This window comes from Sciurus carolinensis, chromosome 6 (assembly GCF_902686445.1).
Source record: "Sciurus carolinensis chromosome 6, mSciCar1.2, whole genome shotgun sequence".
Lineage (NCBI taxonomy): Eukaryota > Metazoa > Chordata > Mammalia > Rodentia > Sciuridae > Sciurus > Sciurus carolinensis.
The window spans coordinates 45,093,598-45,117,773 of record NC_062218.1 but is presented as its reverse complement, the minus strand read 5'-3'; the positions used below and the strand labels follow the sequence as shown (position 1 = coordinate 45,117,773).

Below are 24,176 nucleotides of genomic sequence, written 5' to 3'. Positions count from 1 at the left end.
TCTCTGAATGGATATAAACACTTATAATGCAATGAGTGGTCACTGGTCTTATAAAAATGCAACCAAATAAAAACATAATTTGTCTGCTTTGTTTAACAATAGATTAGTGACATCACAGCCAGATGAATGTATGTAATTTACTTACTTCTAATTTTCTATCTAAAGTATAAATGTACTGCCATTTACTTAGCTGCTCCTCAAGTGAAATATATTTGGATGATTTTTCAGGTTTCACCACGCAATGCTGCAATATACACGCTTGTGCCTGCAGGCTGTTTTAATTTTTGTCGTCACAAATTCTTGAGCCTAGAAACATAACCTTTCCAATGTTACTTCTAAATCCCAACCTCCCTGTCAATCACAGTCCAGTGCTGAAGGGAGCCTGAAGCCGAGGTGCAAAAGTGGGTAATTACTCCGCACAGCACATGGCCAGCAGCCTCCTGCTACAATATTTACGTCCTATTCCATTGAGATGGCACTCTCTGCTCACATGACCCAAATGCAGTTCTCACTCCACCAGGAACACTGCCGAATGCAGTCTGCATCGGCAGCTCTGCACATGCTCCGTCTGGTCCTCTGAATCCTCACTTGCCCATTGAGATTTCTGATGGTTTAAAGCTACGTTCCAGCTGCTGAAGCTCCATGACCTGCAGCAGTTTCCTGGCCCAGATCCAAGGCAGGTGGCCCCTACTGATACTGTTTTTTAAGGTTTGGGCTGTTTTATAGATCTGTTTGGAGTGGAGGGTGTATAATACTTACATACAAGTATAGCCAGTGAATGAGGCTATAAGAGTAACTGTTTTCCTGGCAGGTATTACAGGAGGAATATTTACCTATTTTCATCATTTGCCTTGATAACAACCTGCAGCTCTAACGCATCCTTAATTCTCCAATAGGGGTCTTGGCAAGCGATACCGTATCTGACTGTTGTGTTGACTGCAATGTGCGAGATGGTGTTTTATACTCTGTAGAGACCTGGATGCTTTCTGCCACTCTGATGATAGATGATGAGACAGGCTACCATGGATTTCAGCACCTCTTCTATGTTTGATCAACAAAAAGGTAAAATGCTGCTTTAATACTTCCTTTGGTTCTTAGCATCTTTAGTTTGTGGTTGCAAGGTTCTTAGCATCTTTAATTTGTGGTTATAAGGAGGAAGGTGTGTGTGTGTGTGTATGTGTATACAGAGCATTTCACCAAGAAAACAAACCTGCTCTGAATGTTCACTTCTAATTTAAAGTGTTTGGAAGAGAAAAATAAGCTTACAGTCTGTCTGTCTTGTTGAAGTGTTCCTGCCACAAATTTTAAAAATTGGGTTTCGAGTATACTGTTTCAGATAGTGTCATCTTTATTCGGGTTTTTTTTTTTAATTCTTAAAAAAATATGTTAGAGAAAATAACTAAGGAGAATACATCACATGTCTCTTTTCTGTTAACTTCTTATCTCACTGATATAGCTTCATAAGCACCTCTTGATTCCCTTCAGGAATAGAGGTCACCCACATATACCATGGGTTGATACGATATCTCCTCTGAGATTGCACATTGACTTATCACTATGTCATCACTTTCAATGACAGAGTGTAACTTCCTTACTCATAATTTCCAGAGTGGAGATAATTTTCTACGTGAAAAGGTTGCTGTGAAATTAATTCCCCCTTATGGAAAGCATGTATGTAGTCATTCAGTCTATAGATGTATAATTTGTATACACAGTATGCATTTATGCATGTATGTGTAATTATACATTTTTTTCTATGTATGTGTAGAAAATTTCCCTTCTTTAAATCTAAGAAATATAGTTTAGAATCTTTTTAAGTATCTGATATCTAAATCCCCTTCTACAGTCCCTGAGTATTCTTCAAGGTCCTAAATTCCTCTGATGATTTCACTTGTTTTAGATAAAACAGGAAATGGTGGTTTGTGAAAGCTTCATTAAGAAAACCATTGCTTCTCTTTCCCATTATCTGCCCCAAGCTATAGTGTTTACCACCCCTCCATCTATATCTGGCTTCATGGGCGAATTATTTGAGCCCAATGAGTTCCTCAAATAATTTATATTTAGATTTCTGAGTTAGCAAATGTATATCTGCATATAGTGTATTCCCAACTCATTTTGAATAGTGTTTGTGTGTGTGTCTATATTCAAAGTGTGCTGGTTCACATTGCATTTGGATACAAGCACCATAGAAAAAGGGATTATTACAGCTCTGCCCATCACCACCCTTTCCTCTTTGTACATTTTGTACCACTGATGGCAATCAGCAAAAGTAAAAATCTAAATGCAGTTCTGCATTTAGAACCAAAACACTCACACTGGCTAAAAAAATGATGTTGTTGTGCCATGTAATCCATAGAGGAACACAATGGGTTTATTTTTGAAGACTAATTTGAGGGAACTGGGACTGACTGCAGAAGAGCTAGCCCTTCATTATGAATTCATGTGTTCCAGTGCAGTACCTTCCAAGAAGAATGAGCCCAAAACAGTTAAAATAGCAATTTGGAGTATTTATTTTCTTACAATACCTCTCATGTGAGCCATCCACAGCAATCCCTTCACCCTAGATCTGATTGGCCCCCATGAAAGTTAACCCTTTCCTTGCCATTTCTATTTCTTAATCCTTTCTCTCTTTGTAAAGATGTTAGGATTTGATGGAAACAGCAGGAGCTTCTAAATCCTATAGACATAGGTCAGAATGGCAGATAGTTACTTCTTAGCTGTGTAACCTTGGCAAGTTACCTAACCCCTCTGGCCCTTAGTTTCTTCAACAATGAAATCAGGGAAATGATTCCTATGTATCAGGATTGCAACAATAAAATCAGGGAAATGATTCCTATGTATCAGGATTTGCTTCTAAAATAATACATAAGAAACCCCTATCACATTGTCTGATGTGCAGTATTTCCAATTCATACTGCTGCTGTTGTTACATTACCACCTCAGACTGGGAGTTTCTCAAATGCAAAATGCTGTACACCGCCAGCTTCCTCCAGCAGTCCTCAGGCCTAGGTTACATTATTTATTTCTGCTGTGCTGTGGCTAGGTTACATTAATTATTTCTTTCAGAACCCCAGGATATCAAGCTCTAGAGTAATAATCAACAAAATGATATCTGAATAGTTTTATTATTTCATTAATCCTTCCTCTTCCTTTTTTATTTATTTTTATTGGTGATTTAAAATTATGTATAATAGTGGATTCATTATGCCATATTCATACATGCACATAACATAATTTGATCAATCTCAAATTATGAGTTTTGAGTATCTTCCTTTTCCCTCCCTTCTTCCCTTCCCCATTCACTTGCTCTACTCTGCTGATCTCCCTTTTATTATTGTTATTGTTATTTTAACTAGTACATTTCACCTGTTAGTGTATTATAATTTTAGATACATATGTGTGTGTATATATATTATGTGAATATATACATACAATACACATATGTAAAATGAATAATATATGATTATTACACAATGAATAATATATATTATATATGGCTATATATTTTATAATATATAATATATTATATATTGACATATCCAAAATTATATAATATATAATATTATATTTTATATGTATTATTCATTGTGATATATTATAATAGATATAGCCTAATTTGCTAGATTTCATTCCCCAATACTTCTCCATACCCTCCCTTCCTCCTTCCCTCTCAATTCCCTTTCTCTACTCCATTGATTTTCTTTCTATTTTCATGAAATTCCCCACCACCACCATTTTTTTTTTTCATATTCCTTCCCCCTCCCTCTATCTAGCTTCTGCATAGGATAAAAACCATTGACTCTTTTTTGGGGGCAGGGGGTACTGGGGATTGAATTCAGGAGCACTTGACCACTGAACCACATCTCCAGCCCTATTTTGTATTTTATTTAGAGACAGGGTCTCACTGAGTTGCTTTAGCTGAGGCTGGCTTTGAACTCGTGGTCCTCCTGCTTCAGCCTCCCGAGCCACTGGGATTACAAGGTGAAAAATTGACTCTTGACTTTATGAGTTTGGCTTATTTTACATAGCATGGTGTTCTCCCAACCCATCCATTTACCAGCAAATGACAAAATTTCATTCTTCTTCACAGCTTAGTAAAACTCCATTGTGCATATTATTATCACGTTTTTTGGTTTTTTTTTTTTTTTTTTTTTTTTTTGACATTCACCTGTTAGTGGACACCTGGGCTAATCCTTCCTCAGTCTTAAAAGCATGAAAACTCACATTAGATAGGTTCAGATCACTAAAGAGATTTCAAATATTCTATCATTAGGCAAACTTTTCTCTGGAAAAGTTGAGTATGGGGCTTTAGTGGAGAATTTTCCATTAATTCTTAATATCTATCTGAAAAATTGAAACTCTGGTGGCACCCAGCTCACATGCAGATGTTGCCAGAAGACATCTGGAAGAACTGTAGAAAAGGATGGGATCCACTGGTTTTCAAACCTGACTGCTTATAGGAATCATCTGGGGAGATCTGGAAAATGTGGATGCCGGATCCCTCCCATGGAGATTCCAATGTAATTGGTGTAAGTTATAGCCTGACAGACGCCCCACAGAGTGTTCTGAGATGCAGCAAAGATTGAGAACCAGTCATCCACTTCACCCCCAGACATTTCAGATGGGTGAACAGAAGCACAGAGGTTCAGGGTGGGCCCTCTGAAATAACAATAATCATACCCCACTATTACTAACAGAGGGGACCAAGACTTTGGCATCCTCTATCCAGAAAACAGACCAACAGGCCACTTCCTGTTCATCAGCAATCTCTGATCCCCAAAGCTGCTCTGGGACGGGTGTAGGCCAGGATTGGTTTATGGTTTTCCAGAGGATGCTGGAGCAATGTGATGCAGAAAGACCTGCAGAGCTCTAACGAGGTTGGTTTGGTAAAGTTGAATCTGCCTGTATTTTTCTGCATCTCCCTTTAGCTAGAAGTATCAAGACATCCTCTGTCAGGGTCTTTGTGGCAGATTGACAGTTGCCAAGTTTTTTCATAGCCCTCTTCCATTTGCATGAACTTGGACAACTGATTGATCTCCTCTGCTTCAGTCTTCTGTAGAATGTGGGTGATATTATGCATCCACAAGGTTGCTGGAGGCTCAAAGCTCCCATTATCTGACTGGCCACAGGATCAGGGCCATGTCTCTGGCCTGCTTTGTGAACTTGGGAGGATGAAACCTGGATTTTCAATGCTCCATCCCTGTCAAATGCTTTCTGCTTTCACCATAGCAACAGCTCTCTGTTCCCATGTGCTCTTCCTGGCTGTCTTCCCTCTAAAAGCCCACATGCAGGAAAGGACCTGTAGTAAAAACATTTACTATAGAACACAGAGGTTCCTGCTGGAGTCGACATATTATGTAACTGAAGATATTTCCATTTTAAGCTTTGCTACTACTTGTAGAAAGAAAAACTCTGCTATACCTGAAGATATCCCAGATCTCAGAAACAAGGGTGGTCCCCACGTCCTCATTCAGCCCTCCATGTGACTGAATGAGGAGGGTCGAGCCCTGCCCTGGTCCTGTAAGGAAATGTGTTTGATGAGGCACAGTGGAGTGTTTGCAGGCACCTGGGAGACTCTGGGTCACCTCACCAGTTGTTTCTTTTATAGAGGTGCTGGAAGAATGAAAGGAAGGGTCTGTCTTCCAGTCTAGATTAATACAATGCATTAGTGTCACCGGCTGCTATAACAAATTACCACTAGCTGGGATGCTTAAAACAACAGAAATTTACTTTCTTGCAGATATGGAGACCACAAGTTTGAAATCAAGGTACCAGTAGGGGCCATATTCCTTCTAGAACATTTAGGGAAGAATCTTTTCTTGCCTCTTCTAGCTTCAGACTACCATCCTTCCAATCTCTGTCCCCATCTTCACGTGACTTACTCCATGTGTCTCTCTGTGCATGCCTCAAATTCCCTGTGTCCCCAGATGATCCAGGATAAATTCCTCAAGATCTTTGAGTTAACTGCATGTGTTCTCATACCTAAGGTAATTTTCATTCTTTTGCCATAAAAAAGTAAGTCAGAGGTTCCAGGAATTAGGACATGGACATATCTTTAGAGCCAACATTTGACCCACTATGTGAAGTAAGAAGTTAACTCTCAGAAAAAAGCATATAATCCTTATGACTTGATTTTAGGTAAAATCCATTCTTATTTAAGTAAGAAGGAAAGTCATCCTGTAAGAGGGGGGGAGGAGGTATCTATGGGTGCAGACTCTGTGCAGGTACTTTCATGGATAATGTAATGCTCAGAGCTAATGTTTATTGAGCATTGAGCAGAGTCAGGCATCTATGCCTAGGACTGTACTTAGATAGCTCAGATAATCCTCATATTAGCCCCATTATTTTCACCCCCTTTGACCCATGAGGCAATCCAAAAAGTTTTGACCTACCCAATATCATCACATATTAAAATGACAAAGCTGGAATTCCAGTTTAAACCTGTTTGACTTCAAGGCCCATGTTCTCTCCACCATGGTATGTTTCTTCCTTGGCCAACTATAAAGTATAATGAAGACAAAAAAAGATATCAACAAAAAGTCAAATTAATGGAACGTTTATTTTCACAGTTAAGCTGGTTTCCCTTTGTGTTTTAGATTTTTAAAGCTCCCACACACAGATGTGCTGATTTTGAATCCTAACGTCTCATCTAAAATCATGCTAAACAAAAAGATTTGCACTTTGCTGAAAAAGCAAAAGTTAAAATTGCAGTGTGACAACCAGATGCCTTGAAAGGAAGAATAAGCACACTTTGAAAGTTTTGGGAAAAAAACAGAGGTTAGGCAGGAATACCATAGGAAGTAGGAAGGAGAGGACCATGATTTGCTCTCAATTGATTTCAGGCCCAGAGACCTTGAATGGGAACTTGGAATGAAACCCAGGCACATGGAGGAGCTTTGTAATTGGTTTTTCAGACCTGCGATTGACAGTTCAGATACAGGGAGAATAGCAGGCAAATCACCAGTCCCCTGGTTTAGAGTCAGATGATCTATTACCTCTGAGGAGATAGTCGTCTTCCTCTCTTAACTGAGAAAGAGGAGCATAGGAAAGAGGAGTGGAAGAATCTTTTTTCCAATGTTCTTGCCCACTCAAGATGAAGCCTAGGCAAACCTGTTAGGCGGAAGTCTGCCCCCTTCTTTCTCTGTCTCCCTCTTTGTACCACCCCCTTCTTTTTCCCATCAACCAATACCTGGGAAAGATTGTGACAGATCAATCCATTCTGGAGTCTCCCATCTGTTAGCACTGGGACAGGCTTGGCCTCCAATAACCTGAGTGTTCCTCTCCTTCCACCCTTCCCAGATCCTTTTATGGACATGGATAGAAAGAAGTCCTGGCTGAACTTATCCAGACAATTAGCAGTCACAGTCTGAAAGAGCCATGAAACTGAAAGTGATTTAGAATCAGAGACTAGAGGGGTGGCCCCACTGTCCCAAGGGAGAGGCTTCTTGCTGAAGTATACATCCCAGAAAGGAGTCTCCAGGAATGGTCTCCAGAGGGGAAGAAGGGCTCACGGCACAAAAACACAACTTTACCAGATCGACTTCTGAAGGCTTAACCTCAATCCAGCCCCAGGCCCTGAAGTCAGCAGTTCACCACACAGAGCTTTTCCTACCATCTCTACTCATTAACTCTACAACATCTCCAGAGCTAGGCCACTCTTTGCTTAGGAATATCCATAGATTTTCCATTCGATACCACCATTACATTATATCAGGAATGATCTGAATCCCAGATTTTTTTTTTTTAATTTATCTTGTACAGTCATGATGGTTTTGCCCTATTATCAGCTCTCAACTAATAAACAGGTTTGCATGCTAAAGAGTCCTTTGTTCAGTTTCTTTTTGTGAAAAAGTGAGAAGGGCACTTGCTCATGGATGAAACTTTTCTTATTTTATTGAGAATATTAGGGGGGGAAGAGAAGAGAGGATGTTCCATTCTACATAAGAAGTATTTCCATTTCCAAATATGCCCTCAGAACATAATCTGTAATAGTGTTCTAATCTTTTAAAAACTTTTTGTTTGAAAATGATTTCCAACTTACAGAAATGTAAGACTAAGAATAGTATAGAGAATACTTGAATCTCTTTTACATAGATTCACCTACCGTTAATGCTTTACTCCATTTGCTCTATCTCTGTGTGTGTACCCCCCCCCTTTATGTGTGTGTGTGGACTTTTATCTAATCCAATTTTATCTATTGGCCCAATAATGCTTCCTATAGCATTTTTCCCCAGTAAGGAATCCAGTCTAGAATTAAGTATTATATCAGTCTCCTTAGTCTCTTTTAATCTGAAACATTTCTACAGGCTTTATCTTTATGATATCAACATTTTTGCAAATTTAGTCTCTCTCTTTTGTTAAATATCAAGTTCTTCTTTTTGAGTTTATCTGAGACTTCCTTGTAATTCAATTTGGAGTTTGCATTCCCAGCCAGAATATTGCACAGGTAATGTGTGTCTGTCTTAATTTTTGAACAATCCTGTGGGATTGTTCAAATCCTTTTAAATCATCATCTGGGGGTAGAAATGTTGCAGTATTAGATGTCAACTGTTTCTAGCAGAGTTAATTTTTTTCTAATTATGAAACTGATATAACTGTCAAGCAATACAAGAATGGATATAGTTAATATACAAAGCCTTGTATTCTCTCAACTAGCAAAGGGCTGTGTTCTCCTATCCCCAACCTGTTTCTAGCTACTCGCCAGCAAGATGGATCCATGGCAACTCATGCTCCATACTGGGACTGGGGAGTCGCTTCCCAAAGAGAAACAGGAGATCAGGCCAAGAGTATTAACCAGAATTCATAATTAGAAGAACAATCACTCTCGTTTATTAAGCAGCTTCCACATGCCATATACTGTACTGAAATCTTCATTCCTGTTACCTCATTTAATTCTTGCCATAGCCTCTGAGATAGGGTCCATGTTTGGTCCATCTGAGGTTACATGACTTGCCCAAACCACACAGGACAAGGGGCAAAGCTGCCATGATAACTCAGGCTTATGATCCCCAATCTCCCTCACAATCTCCTTCACACATATCAAGCTACACCTCTGGATTCTGCCAACCCACCCCATCAATCCCTTCCTGACATTTAGCATGAGAAGAAAAAGAAAGGTGAGGTTGCTAGAGTCCTCAGCCAAGGCCCAATTCCCTCTCTCATTCGCTCAAGCTGGGCCTGCTGCGGTGCCCATGGTGCGGGCCTCCCTCTTTGGGGAGCTCTGCCCACGGGCCTGGACTACTGTGATCACATGCTTTTGGAGCGAAGAATGGCCTCAGCCTCTGAGGAGGTTGAAAAGGTGAGGAGACCCTGGCATGTAAGGTAATGGAACCGGGATTTGCAAGGTGAGGACTTGGCTTCCCTCACCGAAGGCTCCGTGGGCGGACTCTTTATCATTCTCCTACTTAGTCTGTTTGTTCTGCACAGCGACAAGTTGACATTTCTCCAGGAGACATTTCTGAGAGCTCTGGCTCTATAAACAAGGTCACATGAAAACAGCAGCTGAAAAAAATAAAATAAAAAGAATTCTTCCAACCTTGGCATCCTGTACTTTGGACATGTTTCCACCAACTTTACTCTTGAGACTACACCTTTGATCTTTCATTCACTGTGGTAAACAGAACACAGTCTGCTATTTTTTTTTTTTAATCTCATTTTTAAAAACTGTGAGAGGGGCACCTGGAATTTACCCAAAATGACACTTGCATCCTTCTGGTTGCATAATGTTACTCTAGAGTTTGGGCTATAAGTAGACTGTCTTGCAGGGACCACTGAATAGAGAGAAGTGTTGAGATGGATGGGTGGGTATTTGGTTTCAGGTGACCACAGCAGAAACCAATTTTAGGATGGATCCTGGAGGTGATTTGCCTTATAATAGTAGTACTTTTAAAATTGTAAAAAATCTTAGTAAAAATATAATCCAACTCCCTCACTCTTTATATGTGAAGGCTGAGACACAGAAGGATTCACAGTGATACAGTGCCCTGAGCTGTATGACCCTGGAACTGCCACTTACTGTGTGAGCCAGCTGTTTAGCATCTCTGCTCCTTGATTTCCTCCCCTTGTAAGTGAAGATGATGATACTGCCAAGGATTGCAACAGACTAAATTAACTGATAAATACCAAGTGTGTGGATCTGTACTGTGTGGCCCACAGTAATTGCCCAGTTATGAGGTTATAGGGTGGTTATAAAGATGGTTCTAACAATCCTCTAAGGATTTAATGAAGTAATACGTACAAAGTCCTTGGAACAGCACCTGGTCCAGAGTAATCACTTAGTAAGTGCTAGTGATTATTATAAGTGACTCAACTAAGGTCACATGGACAACCCATCTTCCAAGGTAAGAGAACAGCCACCTTTCAAGCTGTCTCCTCCTCCACAGCAAAGCACCCATTTTCACATTCAGAAGGGCAAGAATTGGCCTAACCAGGAAAATCTCATCAGAAGGTAGTTAATTCTGTGGGGACGCTCATAGACTTCAAAGCATTCTTACTTCCCCTCTCTGCTCCCAGTCCTCTTTCCTCTGAGTCTAAGATGACTTCTAGATCAAACTCTGTCACTGACTCAAAAGCCAGTCTAATTTCTGGCTTCCACCTTCCATGTGGCTGCCACACACATTTCCGAGCTTCACGGTGCTCTAGTGACCTCTCTAGTTTTTAGGCAGAACCCCATTATTTTAATTATTACAATTTTATAATGGACTGTTTAATAGAAGAATTCTCCTTCAATATTGATAGTTTTTTCAATTATGTTGGATATTCTTAGCTATGTTTTTAATCTCCTTTTTTTTTGTTTCTTTTTGTTTTTGAAACCATATTCACACACTTTCAAGATTTAAAACACGTCCAGTCATGTTCACCCACTCCCCTGTTTCCAGTTATTCAACTCCCTTCTCTGAAAGTAAACACTGTGAACAGTTTCTGATATATCCTTCCAGAGATTTTTCTTTTAAAGTATAATCAAATACTTGAATATATTCTTTTTACTTCATTGAAACATACCCTTGTCCTCATATTGTTACAAATTAAAGCTAATATTTTCCTGACCCCCACTTCTCCCCAAATTGTAGGAAATTTGATTGAAGTTAAGACACTAAACATAAATGGATATTGGCAATAATTAAATTTTCCTTATACTATTTAGTCTTTCTAATTAGGAAAATAGTATGTATTTTCATAAATTCTACTCTTCTTTTATCTACCTTGCAATAAAGTTACATAGTTTTCTTAACTTGAATTATGAATATTTTAGAGAGGTATATTCCTGAGTTATATTTTCATTGCAATGGGTTATTTTTCTCCTTGTATTATTTATGGTAGACTATGTACTTTTATACTTACTTTTAAATTCCAACTTTGTTAACTATTTTAATCATATTGTATTAATTCTTTGGTTGACTCCCTTGCTCGACCTTATGGGTAATTACCATGAATCCCCTAAGGATAAGGGGATAAGACCCCCAGGGGATGCCTGAAACCACAGATAATACCAAACCCTATATATATTGTTTCTTCCTATACATACATATCTAGAGTCAAGTTTAAGAATTGCCAAGAGATTACCAAGCAAGAGATTACCAAGCATAAATGATAAAAACATGGAATAATTATAGAAGTATACTTTAAAGTTATACAAATGTGGTCTCTCTCTCTCTCACACACACACACATGCACACATGCACACACTATCTCTTTTTCCCTCTGTCTCCCTCAAAATATCTTAGTGTACTTTCACCTTTCACTTAAAGGAAGCACTTTATGGCTCCTCTTTGGCATATCTGAATTGGCAGCACCACTACTCTTACCCTTTGGGGCCATTATTAAGTAAAATAACACTTAATAATGTAAAAATCTACATTATTAAGTAAAAAAAGTGTTATTTGAACATAAGCACTGCAATACAGTGACAGTCAACCTCATAAACAAACTGGCTACTATTGCCACATGTCCCGCATGGGTGAGGGAAAGGGTTCCTGTAGGAGGGATGGGCTGGCTATGAAATAAGAGGCTGATGAAATTTATCAGGAATAATGACAGAAGACAGAATTATGTCTGAAGCAGGGGCATGACTGATTTAGCGGTCCATAAGGGTTTGGTTTTAACAAAGGAAGGGGCCTGCACTTTATTTATAAAAGTACAGATCAAAAGGGGACTGGTAGGAGCTTCTTCCATGAAAAACAGGATGGGGTGGAGTTAAGCAAGCCATTTGGCTCTAGCGGGTCATTCCCACCTCCAGGTCCTGCATTGGAATTTCCACAGTGAACTAACTCAGGCAATCTTGATCAGTTATTAATAACTGAGAGTTCCTAAGACCAGATTTTCCTGGTTAATAGTCCAGCTATGCTTGGTTCTCATACAGGTCATGGGTGGCTTCCCACAGGCTACTAAGTGACAAATGGGTAAATAGCATATACAGCATGGAGATACTGGCCCAAGGGATGATTCACTTCTCATGCAGGACAGAGTGGGACTGCAAAAGATTTTGTAATGATACACAAAATGGGGTGTAATATAAAACTTATGAAGTGTTTATTTCTGGAATTTTTCATTTGATATTTTCAGACCACTGTATACTATGGGTAGCTGAAACTAGATAAAGGTGAACTACTGTAAATTATTGAAATTATTTAGTGCCGCATAGTGGGTGAGAATTCTGGCTGCAGGTCAGATGAACTGGTTTCTAATCTTGCTTTACCACTTAATAACTTTGAAACTTTCAAAAAAGCCATAAAACCCTTCTTTGCTTCAATTTCTTCATACTACCTACTTCATAAAGTTGTTAAAGCAAATAAATGGCCTAAGATGAAACTGTTAGGAAAGTGCCTGTAACAAAGTCATCTATAAAAATTAGCTATGACTAAGTTATGATTGTTTTGCTCTTGCTTTGTGATTATTATATCCCACTTCCATTTTGCTTATCTTACATTATCAGTTCAAGTTTGTCATATATCTTTCTTTCTGCATTGTTTCACTATTAGGTATGATGTTTGCAATCAATTGGAAATAAATATTCTTAATGATATTAAATAATATAATCTATTGCTAAAAGCAGCTTTTTAGGAACAGATACCAAATTGTATAAAATGCTTTTCTGGTCTTTGTTCATCTAATCATATATTACTCCTTTGTCCACTTTTGTGATATATTTTATTAATGGATACCCTAAAATCAAAGTATCTTTAATCTGAAATGAGCTCTATTTGGCCATGTTATATTGTTCTTTTAACCCAAATGAATTTGATCCAGTAGAATTTAATTTACAACTTAGAATTTTTTGTTTTGTGTCTTTGTGTGTGTGTGTGTGTGTTTACCAGTTTAGGCTAACCTTAGAAAATAAAGTAGAAAATGTTCATTCTTCTTCTGTGCTTCAGTTGAGAATTATTTTTTCCTCAGTCATTTGTCATTTATCTTAACATGTTAAAAACATTCACTCTTCCCCATGTAGAACCTTTCTATCATTGCCAGTAACTTGCCCTTCCCCACCCCTCATTGTACAGCCAACTCTCCACAGCTGAGTTCCAACTTTGGGTTATGTGTCAAACTCATTTTTGCTACAGTGCGTATAAACTCTAGTGTGAATCCTAGTGAGTTCTCATGAAGGGAAGGTTGGTTTTATTCTATGCCTTTGATCAAGTAACAATGAAACCATTGTGGGTACCCAGAAATTATCCCAATGTCATGAGAAGCAATTCTATTTCAGTTGCTTGTAAGCATCTTTAGGAACCCATCATACAGTCTTCAAGGAACTACTGTCAGTCTGTGACCGTAGACTGAAAGCACACTTTAGAGGATCAGTGAAATTTCAAAGAAAATTTAAAGAAGGAAGAAATCCTGTACCATCTGAAAATACATCATTGATAACAATGGGGAAAAGAGAATTCAAATGGCAAGAACATCATGGAAGTCCCTCTGACAGAGCAAAGCCACAAGAGAGCTTCAAGGACAGCATGAAGTTCAAGAACCATAGAGCGAAATAGACTTGTTCAAACTGGCACGTGGGCCAGCCACCTAACATATATTTGGTTTTATAAAACTATTTTCAGAGGATCAAGGCACTAGGGACAGTTTTACAAGTGGCACAGGAAAAGGCCTTTACAACATCCAGGAAGACCTCCTTCTGTAAATCTTTCCCAGCCCAAAAGTCATTCTTGCAAGGGCAGGTGATTCACTGTTTGGCTCTCCACACTGGTTAGGTAGTTACAGTGATGTTCTCATCAATCATGTGGAAACTTAGGGGTCTGCCTGCTACTCAATACCAGTGTCTCCTTGAGAACTTCCACAGGATACATTTGGTCAGAACCTGCTAAATCTGGGTAGTAGAGAGGAGTACACTAGATCACAAGGTAATCTTTTCTATTTCTGAACATTTCTGTTATTCAGAAGTCTCATTTATTCCAGTCATACCCACCAGAACTAGTTTGGGATCTACAGAAAACAATCCTAAACTCTCTTTCCAGTGTTTCCAATATGCAGCTATCACGTTCCACTGGCCCCAAACTACACAAACCCTGCTTCTCTACCCACCTGTCACCACCACCCCTACCCCAGAGTCTCCAGTTAAAATAGCAAATACCTGACTCCAACCCTTGCCCTTTCTTAAAAGCAAAAGAGGTAGGTGGAGTCATATAGACTACTCCGAAGATAATAAGGGAGATTAGAGGAAGGACAGTTGACATAACACCATGTGGTTTACTTTTCAATTTCCAAAAGCTAGCTAGGCTAGCACAATCAAATTAAGATGTACACTTCCTAATTACCAAAGAACTTTCTGACACAATGCTGCAACATCAAAAATATTTCCACAAAACTTCAGAGTGAGTGAGAAAATTCATTTGAGTAGAACTTGCATACTAAGTTGATCAACAAATACAGTTACCCCACTCTGAAGGTTCTATGCATTAAAGGGAGTCTTTTTAAGAATTGGTTTATTACAGTTAAAGTGCATTCTATAAAAATGCATTCCAGAGAGTCATCTTTACTGAGCACAGACAAGCTTCATAAAACAGAAAGTCCATTTTCAAGGTTGCCCTCCGTGTAGGAGATAGACTAAAAATGGTAAAGCATCCACACTTCAGAAGAACTCCCCCCAGGAACACAGGGATGTAGAGATTCAAAGAAACACAACAAGTATGGCAGGATAAATCTGGTTACAGAGAAAAGTCTGATGTTGACCAGATATCACTCCTGAGGTAATGTTCTTGCAAGACTCTCCTCCACTCAGGGTGAAATCCCCTCTTTTCCACCCCACACCATGAAAGCTGTTTGGACTCTTTCTCCTCTCAGCTGGTACCTATAGGAAGTTTGGAGTTATTTTTCTCTTTAAAATGTTAAAACACAAGACTCTTTCTCTTCTTCGCACATGATTGACACTTTCTAAGAGAATGCACACTGAGGGAGTGGAGAAGAAAACGTGAGAAATAGCAAGCTGCTTCAGTTCACCACTCACAACAGCCTGCTGAGAGCATCTCTTCAGGGAGAAAGGTGACAGGGTGCCTATCTATGTCAAAGTAGAAATGTGGGTAATAATACTAATTAACACACTTTGAACACATATTGGTCCAGGCATTGCTCTCAAATCTTGGTGTGAATTAAGTCACTTAGCTCTCTGGACAGTTCTGTGAGACAGGCACTATTCTTATCCCATTTGACAGAGAAAAACAGGCAGAGAAATGTTAAGCAACTTGACTGAGGTCACATGGCTAGCAGGAAAGCGGCAGTGCCGGGATTCCACCCCTGGAGGTTAAGGCCCAGAGTCTGTCCCTAGCATTTTTCTATATTGCCTCCATGTATGTGTGCTGCATGTCACATGCTGTATATGATAAGGGTCACATGAGACTAATTTTGATTCAATGCTGGACAACTGTATCGATGACCTTCAACTTGTTCCTGTGTGGACAGAGTTCCAGACTAGATCTTAATCCTACCTAGCAGCACAGGCACCATCCTGGCTCAAAGCCCAAGTCAAGGCCACAGAGGCTTTCCACCACCAGTGGGTGGCAATGTTGTCACATGGAGACATCAGGGTGCAGTGAAAGCAGGCACCCTCCCTCAAGGTGGAAAGACCTCGCCTTCTCGGGGATAGTCTGTTCTGGGTGGCCCTGAGAGTGCCATTTCTGCACTGTCTCACAGCATCCAGGATAATTCTGCAGGAGGAACTCGGGATTTCAATTAGGAGATGCCTGGGAAGCCATTATTGAAGTGATTCCTCCCTGTCCTGCCATAAAGTTCCCGTATGTTTTAATCATGAATTAGACATTTGTCTTCCTACTAGGGCATGTTATGTTGCTCTTGGAGACTGAGATTCTACCACTTTTGTACCCACACTTTCACTAGTCTATGGTGGAAGTGGAGTAAATGGATGAATGAAAAAATGTGTGTTCTTCAGAGGCACTCAGTTCTAGTTCAAGGAACAATCGAAGAAAGTTCTGTAATCCTCTGTAGTTGCCCAGAATGAATCCAGACTTCATGAGTGACTCTAGGGTAGGTTTAGTCACCCAAGAATCCACAGAATAGAATAAATCAAAGAAAGTTTCTCAAACCATCTGGATTGGACTCTTGAAATTGCATTACTCAAACTGCTCTTACACCAGCCTGGCCCTTCCACAAAAGGGTCACGACTTAAGCAGAACAAGTGTCAAGCAGACCTCTAGGTAATTAGGACAAAATATGCTTGGTAATCAATGCAGTCAAGGGCTTTCCTGAGGAACTTGACAGAACCCCACTATAGAAAGCTCTAGAAAAGGGGCCCACATTGGTGTAAAATCTGAAGACCCAGAGCAAACAGCCTATCATACATCTGAAAATCCATCATTAACAACTAGGCCCTTGAGATTAGATCCATAATTTATGATACATCCAGAAACCAGTAAGTTTTTTGATCATGAGAAATGAAGGAAAGAGAGGATTTCAAGAACATTATCCTCCCAGTTTGTTGATAAAAATTGATGACAATTTAAAATATTTACTCAGTTTTTTAAAAATCTACTAGGGTAGTTTTAAGGGTCAAAATTAGTTTAAAAAGATTTTTTTTTTCCCTGTTTGAGAACTTTGTGAAATATCAAGGACTTGTTAGCTATAGACAAACTAGGCTCTGTCTTCTTTAAGAGTAGCATATTGATATAAAGCTAAGAAGTCACACTCCTCTTTCCACATTTAAGAAAAAAAAAATGCTTGGTTAACTTTGATGAGTATAAACAAATGTAAATTCATCACAGAGAATGTAGAAAACATAGAAAGTTCAGAAAAATATCTAAGATATTCATTGTTGATGCATGTTCTTTCAGTCTTTTATATGTCATATATATCACACATAATTGTTTACAAAATATAACCTACATCTTTTCACATGTGTCTTTCTTCATATTTCTTCATGTCTCTCCCATTCTCTCCATGGTCAGTCTCTCTTCCTCTGTGTACAGTGTACATTCTGGAATCTCTCTCCCTCCTCTCCTCCCCTCCCTTTCCCCTTCTCTCTCGCTCTCTCTTTCTCTGAGGTGAAGTGAGGTCGTAGGCTCAAGTGATCCTCCCACCTCAGCTTCCCAAGTGGTTGGGACTGCAAGCGTGTACCACCACACCAGCTCTGGAATCTCTCTTTATACCCTTCAATGTCTAGCTTTCACACAGAAAGGCAAGAGTCATTCAAAACATGCTCCATGGGAACAAAGACAGGCATCTGATGAATAGATGATGAATGAGTAGATGGTGGTTATTTCCATAGATCATTTGGACATCTTAAGTGCTTCTGTGGCCTTCGTAGGAAAGATTTCTCCTGCCTCCATTTTAGATTCCATAAGAGCCATCAGTTGTCCTTCTCTTTGAACCTGTTATTCCTACACCACCCGTTCTCGTTTCTGCAGAGATTCTTTGTACCCTCGTGAAGGCTAGGCTGGTTATTTGCAGTGACCACAGTTTATACTAGCTGTTTCTACACAACCTCTAGGGAGGTTCCCTCGTTTCCTATTTCCTAATCACTCTGTGGTTTAGAATCATATCCCAGGGATAAAAGGAGCTCTGAAGTACATTCTGTTCTGCCTCTCAGGTCTTCCTTCACCCTCCGCTGTACTTCATTCTGTTTGAATTCCTACTAAACACGCTTCCTTGGTGGTCACCTAGCCATGACTGGTCGTTTTCAATGACAGGAAGTTTATTACCTCTTGCAGTGACCTGGAACATTTTTTACAAAGCTGTAACAATTAAAATACCTTTCTGTCACTCTCACCCACTGCTATTTCTAATTGCTGAAGTTTCACAGAACAACTTACCCACAAAATTGACTGCATAAAAGCCCTTCGAAAAACAATCCTATTTACAATAGCATCAAAAAGAATAAAATACTTTGAAATAAGCAACCAAGGAGGTAAAAGACATACACTGAAAACTACAAAGAATTGCTGAAAGAAATTAAAGTAGTTACCAATAAATGAAAAGACACCCTATGTTTCCTGAATTAAAAGACTTAATATATTTTTTTTCTTCTTTTTAAATAAGAGCATTATATTTGTACATAGTAGCTGGGTTCATACCCAAAAAAAATCATACATGCATGGAATTTGATTTAAGTTGACATTCTCCCTCTTTTTCCTCCCCCCATCCTCCTTTCTTTACTCTACTGATCTTTTATTTTTTAAATATATTTAGTTGTCAATGGATTTTTTTTTTCAATATTATTTATTTATATGTGGTGCTGAGTATTGAACCCAGGGCCTCACACTTGCCAAGCAAGCACTCTACCACTGAGCCACAACCCCAGCCCACTACTCTACTGATCTTTCTTTCACTTATCTATTTATTTATTTCTGATTGGTTCTTTCTACTTCTACATAAAGGTGAAATCCCCTGTAGTCTATTTATTTATGCACATAGCCTGATTTTAGATTTAATATTGTTAAGATGTCAATACTACCCAAAGCAATCTGTATATTCAATACATTTCACAATGTCCCTGTTTTTACCGAAATTAAAAAATCCATCCTAAAATTCATTTAGAATCTCAAGAGACTTCAAATCGCCAAAAGAATTTTACAAAAAAAGAACAAAACTAGAGAACTTACACTTCCTGATTTCAAAATTTACTGCAAAGCTATAGTAATTTTAAAAAATGTGATACTGGCATAAACACAGGCTATGGATGAATGGAAAAGAACTGAGAGTTCATAAATAATCCCATACATCTATGGTTAACTGCTTTCCAACAAGGGCACCAAGACCACTCAGTAGGGAAAGAATAGTCTTTTCAACATTTAGTGCTTGAGCAACTAGATAGTCACATGGAAAACAATGCACTTGTACTGTTACCTCATACCATATTCAAAAATTAACTAAAAGTAGATGAAAGACTGATACATAAGACCTAGAATTCTTAGGAGAAAGCATAGGACGGGGCAACTAGGGAGGCTGAGGCAGGAGAATCCCAACTTCAATGCCAGCCTCAGCAACTGGGCCCCTAAACAACTTAGTGATACTCTGTCTCAAAATAAAACAAAATAAAAAGGACTAGGAATGTGGCCCAGTGGTAAAGCAACTCTGGGTTCAATCCCCAGTACCAAAGGAAGAAAGAATAGGTGGAAAGCTTTGTTGACACTGGATTTGGCAATGATTTTTTTTGGATATAACACTAAAAACATGGGCGTCAAAAGAAAAAAATAGTCAAAATGAACTCTGAAAAGGTAAAACTTTTGTTCACCAAAAGATAACATCAACAATGTGAGGGCTGGGGAGATAGCTCAGTTGGTCGAGTGCTTGCCTTGCAAGCACAAGGCCCTGGGTTCGATCCCCAGCACCAAAAAAAAAAAAAAAAAAAAAAAAAAAAACAATGTGAAAAGACAGACCACAGAACGGAAGAAAATACTTGTAAATCATATATCTGATAAAGGTTTAATATATAAAGATCTCCTATAAACTCAACAACAAAAAACAAACAATCCAATATAAAAGTAGGCAAAGGATGTGAGTAGACATTTCTCCCAAAATATAAAGGGGAATGGCCAATAACACATGAAAAGATGTTCTACATCACTAATCGTTAGGGAAATGCAATTGAAAACCACAATTAGATACACTTCACACTCATTAGGATGACTACTATCAAAATACAAAAACCACACGTGTGCATGCATGCGCGTGCACACACATGCACGCAATAAATAATACGTGTGGGTGAAGACATGAGGAAATTGGAACATTTGTGCACCACTGGCGAGAATATAAAGTAGTGTAACTATTATGAAGAACTCTATGGTGGTTCCCCCCTCCACAAAATTAAAACAGATTACCTCATGAGTCAGCAATTCCATTTCTGAGTATGTACCCACATGAATTGAAAACAGTGTCTCAAGAGACGTGTACACCCATGTCTATGGTGGCACGTTCACAACAGCCACAAGGTGAAAACCACCCAAGTGTTCATCAGCAGATAAGTGAATAAACACCATATGGTACATATGTACAGTGGAATGTTGTTTAGCCTTGAAAGGAGGGAAAATCTGATATTACAACATCACAGAGTGGATGACCCTTGTCGACATTATGATAAGCAAAATTAGCTAACACAAAAACACAAATTTTAATGATTCCACAAATATACGATACCTAGAGTAGTAAAATTCACAGACTCAGAAGGTGAAATGGTGCTTTCCAGGGGCTGGGGGCAGGAAAGAGTGAGGAGTTACTGTTTAATGGGAGATGGGACTTGGAAATTGAAGAGTCCTGGACATAGGTGAAGGTGATGTTCGCACAACAATGTGAATGTACCTAATGCCACTGAACTGAACTCTTAAAAATGGCTAAAATGGTATTGCCATTTTATGCTATGCATATTTTATATATCTAAAGTCTACTATCATGACTTCATAGAATAATGATCTCCAGAGGAAACACATTTATTTCCTTGAGCCATTTCTCATGTCACATGAATGAAATTCTGGTCACTCTCTGAATGCTCTCCAGCTATCTAAAAATTGTAGACCTCGATATGACACTGTCTGGTTAAGAACGAGAAGGTGGGGCTGGGGATATAGCTCAGTTGGTAGAGTGCCTGCCCCTCAAGCACAAGGACCTGGGTTCAATCCCCAGCACCGCAAAAAAAAAAAAAAAAAAAAAAAACAGGAAGGTGGAAAACAGTAGAATGAATCAGACAAAACATTCCTATGTTCATGTATGAATGCACAACCAGGGAAACTCCACATCATGTTCAACAACAAAAATGGGAAGTTATACTCCATGTGTGTATGATAGGTCAAAATGCATTCTACTTTCATGTATACTAAAAAGAGCAAATAAAAATGAAAGAAAAAAGAATGGGCAGGTGCTATCACCTTCCTCATTGTGATATCTAGACTCAGTAATGCAACCACTGTTCCTTCTAGTTTATTGGAACTAACTGTCCAAATAAAACCCTAAGTTCTTTTGTATTGTGCCACTGCTAAAACCTCTTATTTGTTAGAATACTCTCAGTGACTAAAAAGAAAACCAAAACATACACACAAGATAATGCAAATTGACTTAAGCAAAAAAAGAATTGATTGGCACATGTAAATGTTCTAGAGATGCTGACATAAGATGCAGCTTGATTCGGGAGTTTGAGTTATGTCCCCAGGTCTCAATTCTTTTCTTCTCTTGAGTCCTGTCTGTTCATCTCCTTGTTTTTAGTTTTCATACTTAAACATGGTCTAAAACCATGAGATGTCACCACATTCCCAGGTTCATGGGTAGTCTAACTGGGTCACATCCCTGAATCAGTCTCTGTCCATGATAATACAAATGTAGAGTGGTTTTGATTCAGGTCACATATTCTGTCCCCTGACTAGGATACAGTCAATTCAACTGAATTAGCCTATGGGCTGAAAATGGAACAGAGGTGGTCCCCAGAGAACATTCAGGTTCAGGTTAACAGCAGGGTGAGGGAACTTTGAACAACTAAATCCATAGGTTCAACCACTCTTCATTGTGTTTCATGGACTGAAATATGCTACTTTCAGCTTATGCCTATTAAATATGATCTATCCAAATCCTTCTGGCAAGATTTTGGGGATCCTGATTCTATCAGGAAGGCAGCTCCACAGTGTGATGAATTTGCCTTTGCATATTTTCTTGCAAACAGTCCTGTACAAGTCATAAGTTCATTAGCATATGTTACATAAGCATATTATATACAGACTATGAAGACCCACAATTCTAGTGTCACCTTTGGAATCTCCTTGGCCCACCACCAGGATCTTCCTTCTGAAACGATGCTGCCAGCATCTTCAGATGTGCACATATAACCAGATACCAGGCCCATCTTTGTCTTGGGTCTGGGACCCATTTCTTGTATGCAAAGATATTATGAGCCATGTTAACAAAAAGTCTGGATTCTGCGAAGGTCTTTAATAAAGAGTTAATGTTCTGTGCAACATATGGATTCTTTATTAGCCATCATCAACAAGAGATATTTTTCTCTACATATCTCAGATTTCTCATGCTATCTAAATAAGGACCCTCACACACACACCAAAAAGCAGCACTAGTAGTAGCAAAGTGCATACAGTGTTTACTAAAGGCTGGATCCTGTTCTAAAAGCACACAGGATTAAACATTAACACATTATCTTTCTCACTACAACCTTATGGCACAGGGAGTCATGATCATCATCACCACCATTTTAAAGAAAAGGAAACTAAGGCCCAGAAAAATTGGACCACATTCACACAGGTGGTCAGTACAAGCAGAACTTGTACCCAAATGTCTGGTTCCAGAGTTCTCATACTTACCACAAAAGTGGCCCTCAACCTGGACACCCCTAACCTTCCACTTCCAGCCCCCATGCAAATGCACAGGTGAGTCTGCTTATGGAAAAAAAATACCATGGACAAATTAGAGAGCTACCACCTACTGAATTGTTTTCAATAACAAGTTGCTCCAAGTTAACTGGTTAAAAATCATCAATGACTTCTTAGAAATACTGGGACAGAGAACCCAAACCAATGGGTTAGGAACCCTGCCAACTAAAGATCAATTAGAACTGAAAAGTATCACTAGCATAATGTCAACATTAGTAGAAAATGGCAACTTAAAAAAAACCAAAACTTTTCTTTCTTTCAATTTTTTTCTCCAAACAATGGCTGTCTATGCTAGAGGGGGAAAACATGTCTGGGAGAAACTGTATAGAGGAACTCTGCACGGCATCTCACCAGGAGTCTTCTTATTAGAAAAGCTTGCTTCTCGAACCTTCTTGTGCTCCCCTGGGGTCACATGACCCATGATTCTGTTGTCACCTTCGGCAGCACTATTCGATGGTTCAGTCGTGCAAAACAGTATAATACAGGTGGTGACCTAGTTCAAAGGAGACGCACACCACCCTACTGCTTCTGGAACTACCATCTCATGAAACTCCAGGGTTGAAATGAAGGACCTTTCATGAAGGAACAACATGCAAAAGTGAAACAGGATTCCAAGGACATGCACCAAAGGTGAACAGGTGAACACCAGCAGGAAGCCATTACCTAGGTCACAGCTGAAGGAAAGTGAGAAGGGATGGTTGTCATGGAGCCCAGTAAGAGCTGGCTCTGCACAGGAAGACCTCCTGGTGGGAGGGACACCACTACTGCTAGACACTGCACTGGGCAGGGGGAGAATGCAGAGCCAGACAGGAAAGAGTTCTGAGTGCATCTGGAGGACAGAGAATGAGGAGCACAATGCCTCTCTCAAGGGTGGGTAAACTGAGTCACTGAGAAGTAACCTGATTCCGACCAAAAATGAAACAGAACCAAGATGAGGGCTCCCTTCCCTCTCTGGTCTCACTGATTTCGAGAAACCTGAATGCTGGAAAGAACCACAAAATCTCAAAGAACGTCTAACCCTCAGGCTCCTTTCCAGCATACAGTGGTGTCACAAGTAGCCCACCTTCCTCCAGAAGTGGTGAAGGTACAGTGCTCTGGATGACTCAGCTGTCTGCCCAGATTCACCAGAAAGGTTTAATGAATCACTTGAGTGGGTGACGACTTAGGTGGTTATTCTTTGAACAAACTCGCTCCACACACTAACAATGTGTCTGTTTGATTCATAAAGGTGACTCATCTGAAGAAGTTGACCTGACCATGGTCTATCAGGCAGCATCTAACGGAGATGTCAATGCTCTGACTGCAGTGATCCGGGAAGACCCTGCCATCCTGGAATGCTGTGACAGTGAAGGTGAGATTTTT

General features: G+C 39.4%; 1 protein-coding gene across 3 annotated transcripts in view; it reads left to right on the top strand.

Moving 5' to 3' along the window:
* Positions 1-644: 644 nt before the first annotated feature.
* The window catches only part of Ankrd55 (ankyrin repeat domain 55), a 99,712-nt gene continuing 76,180 nt past the window's right edge, over positions 645-24,176 (top strand). For all 3 annotated transcript variants that reach the window (XM_047556414.1, XM_047556412.1, XM_047556415.1), the window contains exons 1-3: positions 645-708; positions 897-1,062; positions 24,043-24,165. In XM_047556414.1, coding sequence (XP_047412370.1) covers positions 1,005-1,062; positions 24,043-24,165 — 181 coding nt within the window. In that variant the 5' untranslated portion in view covers positions 645-708; positions 897-1,004. The remainder of the gene's footprint in view (positions 709-896; positions 1,063-24,042; positions 24,166-24,176) is intronic.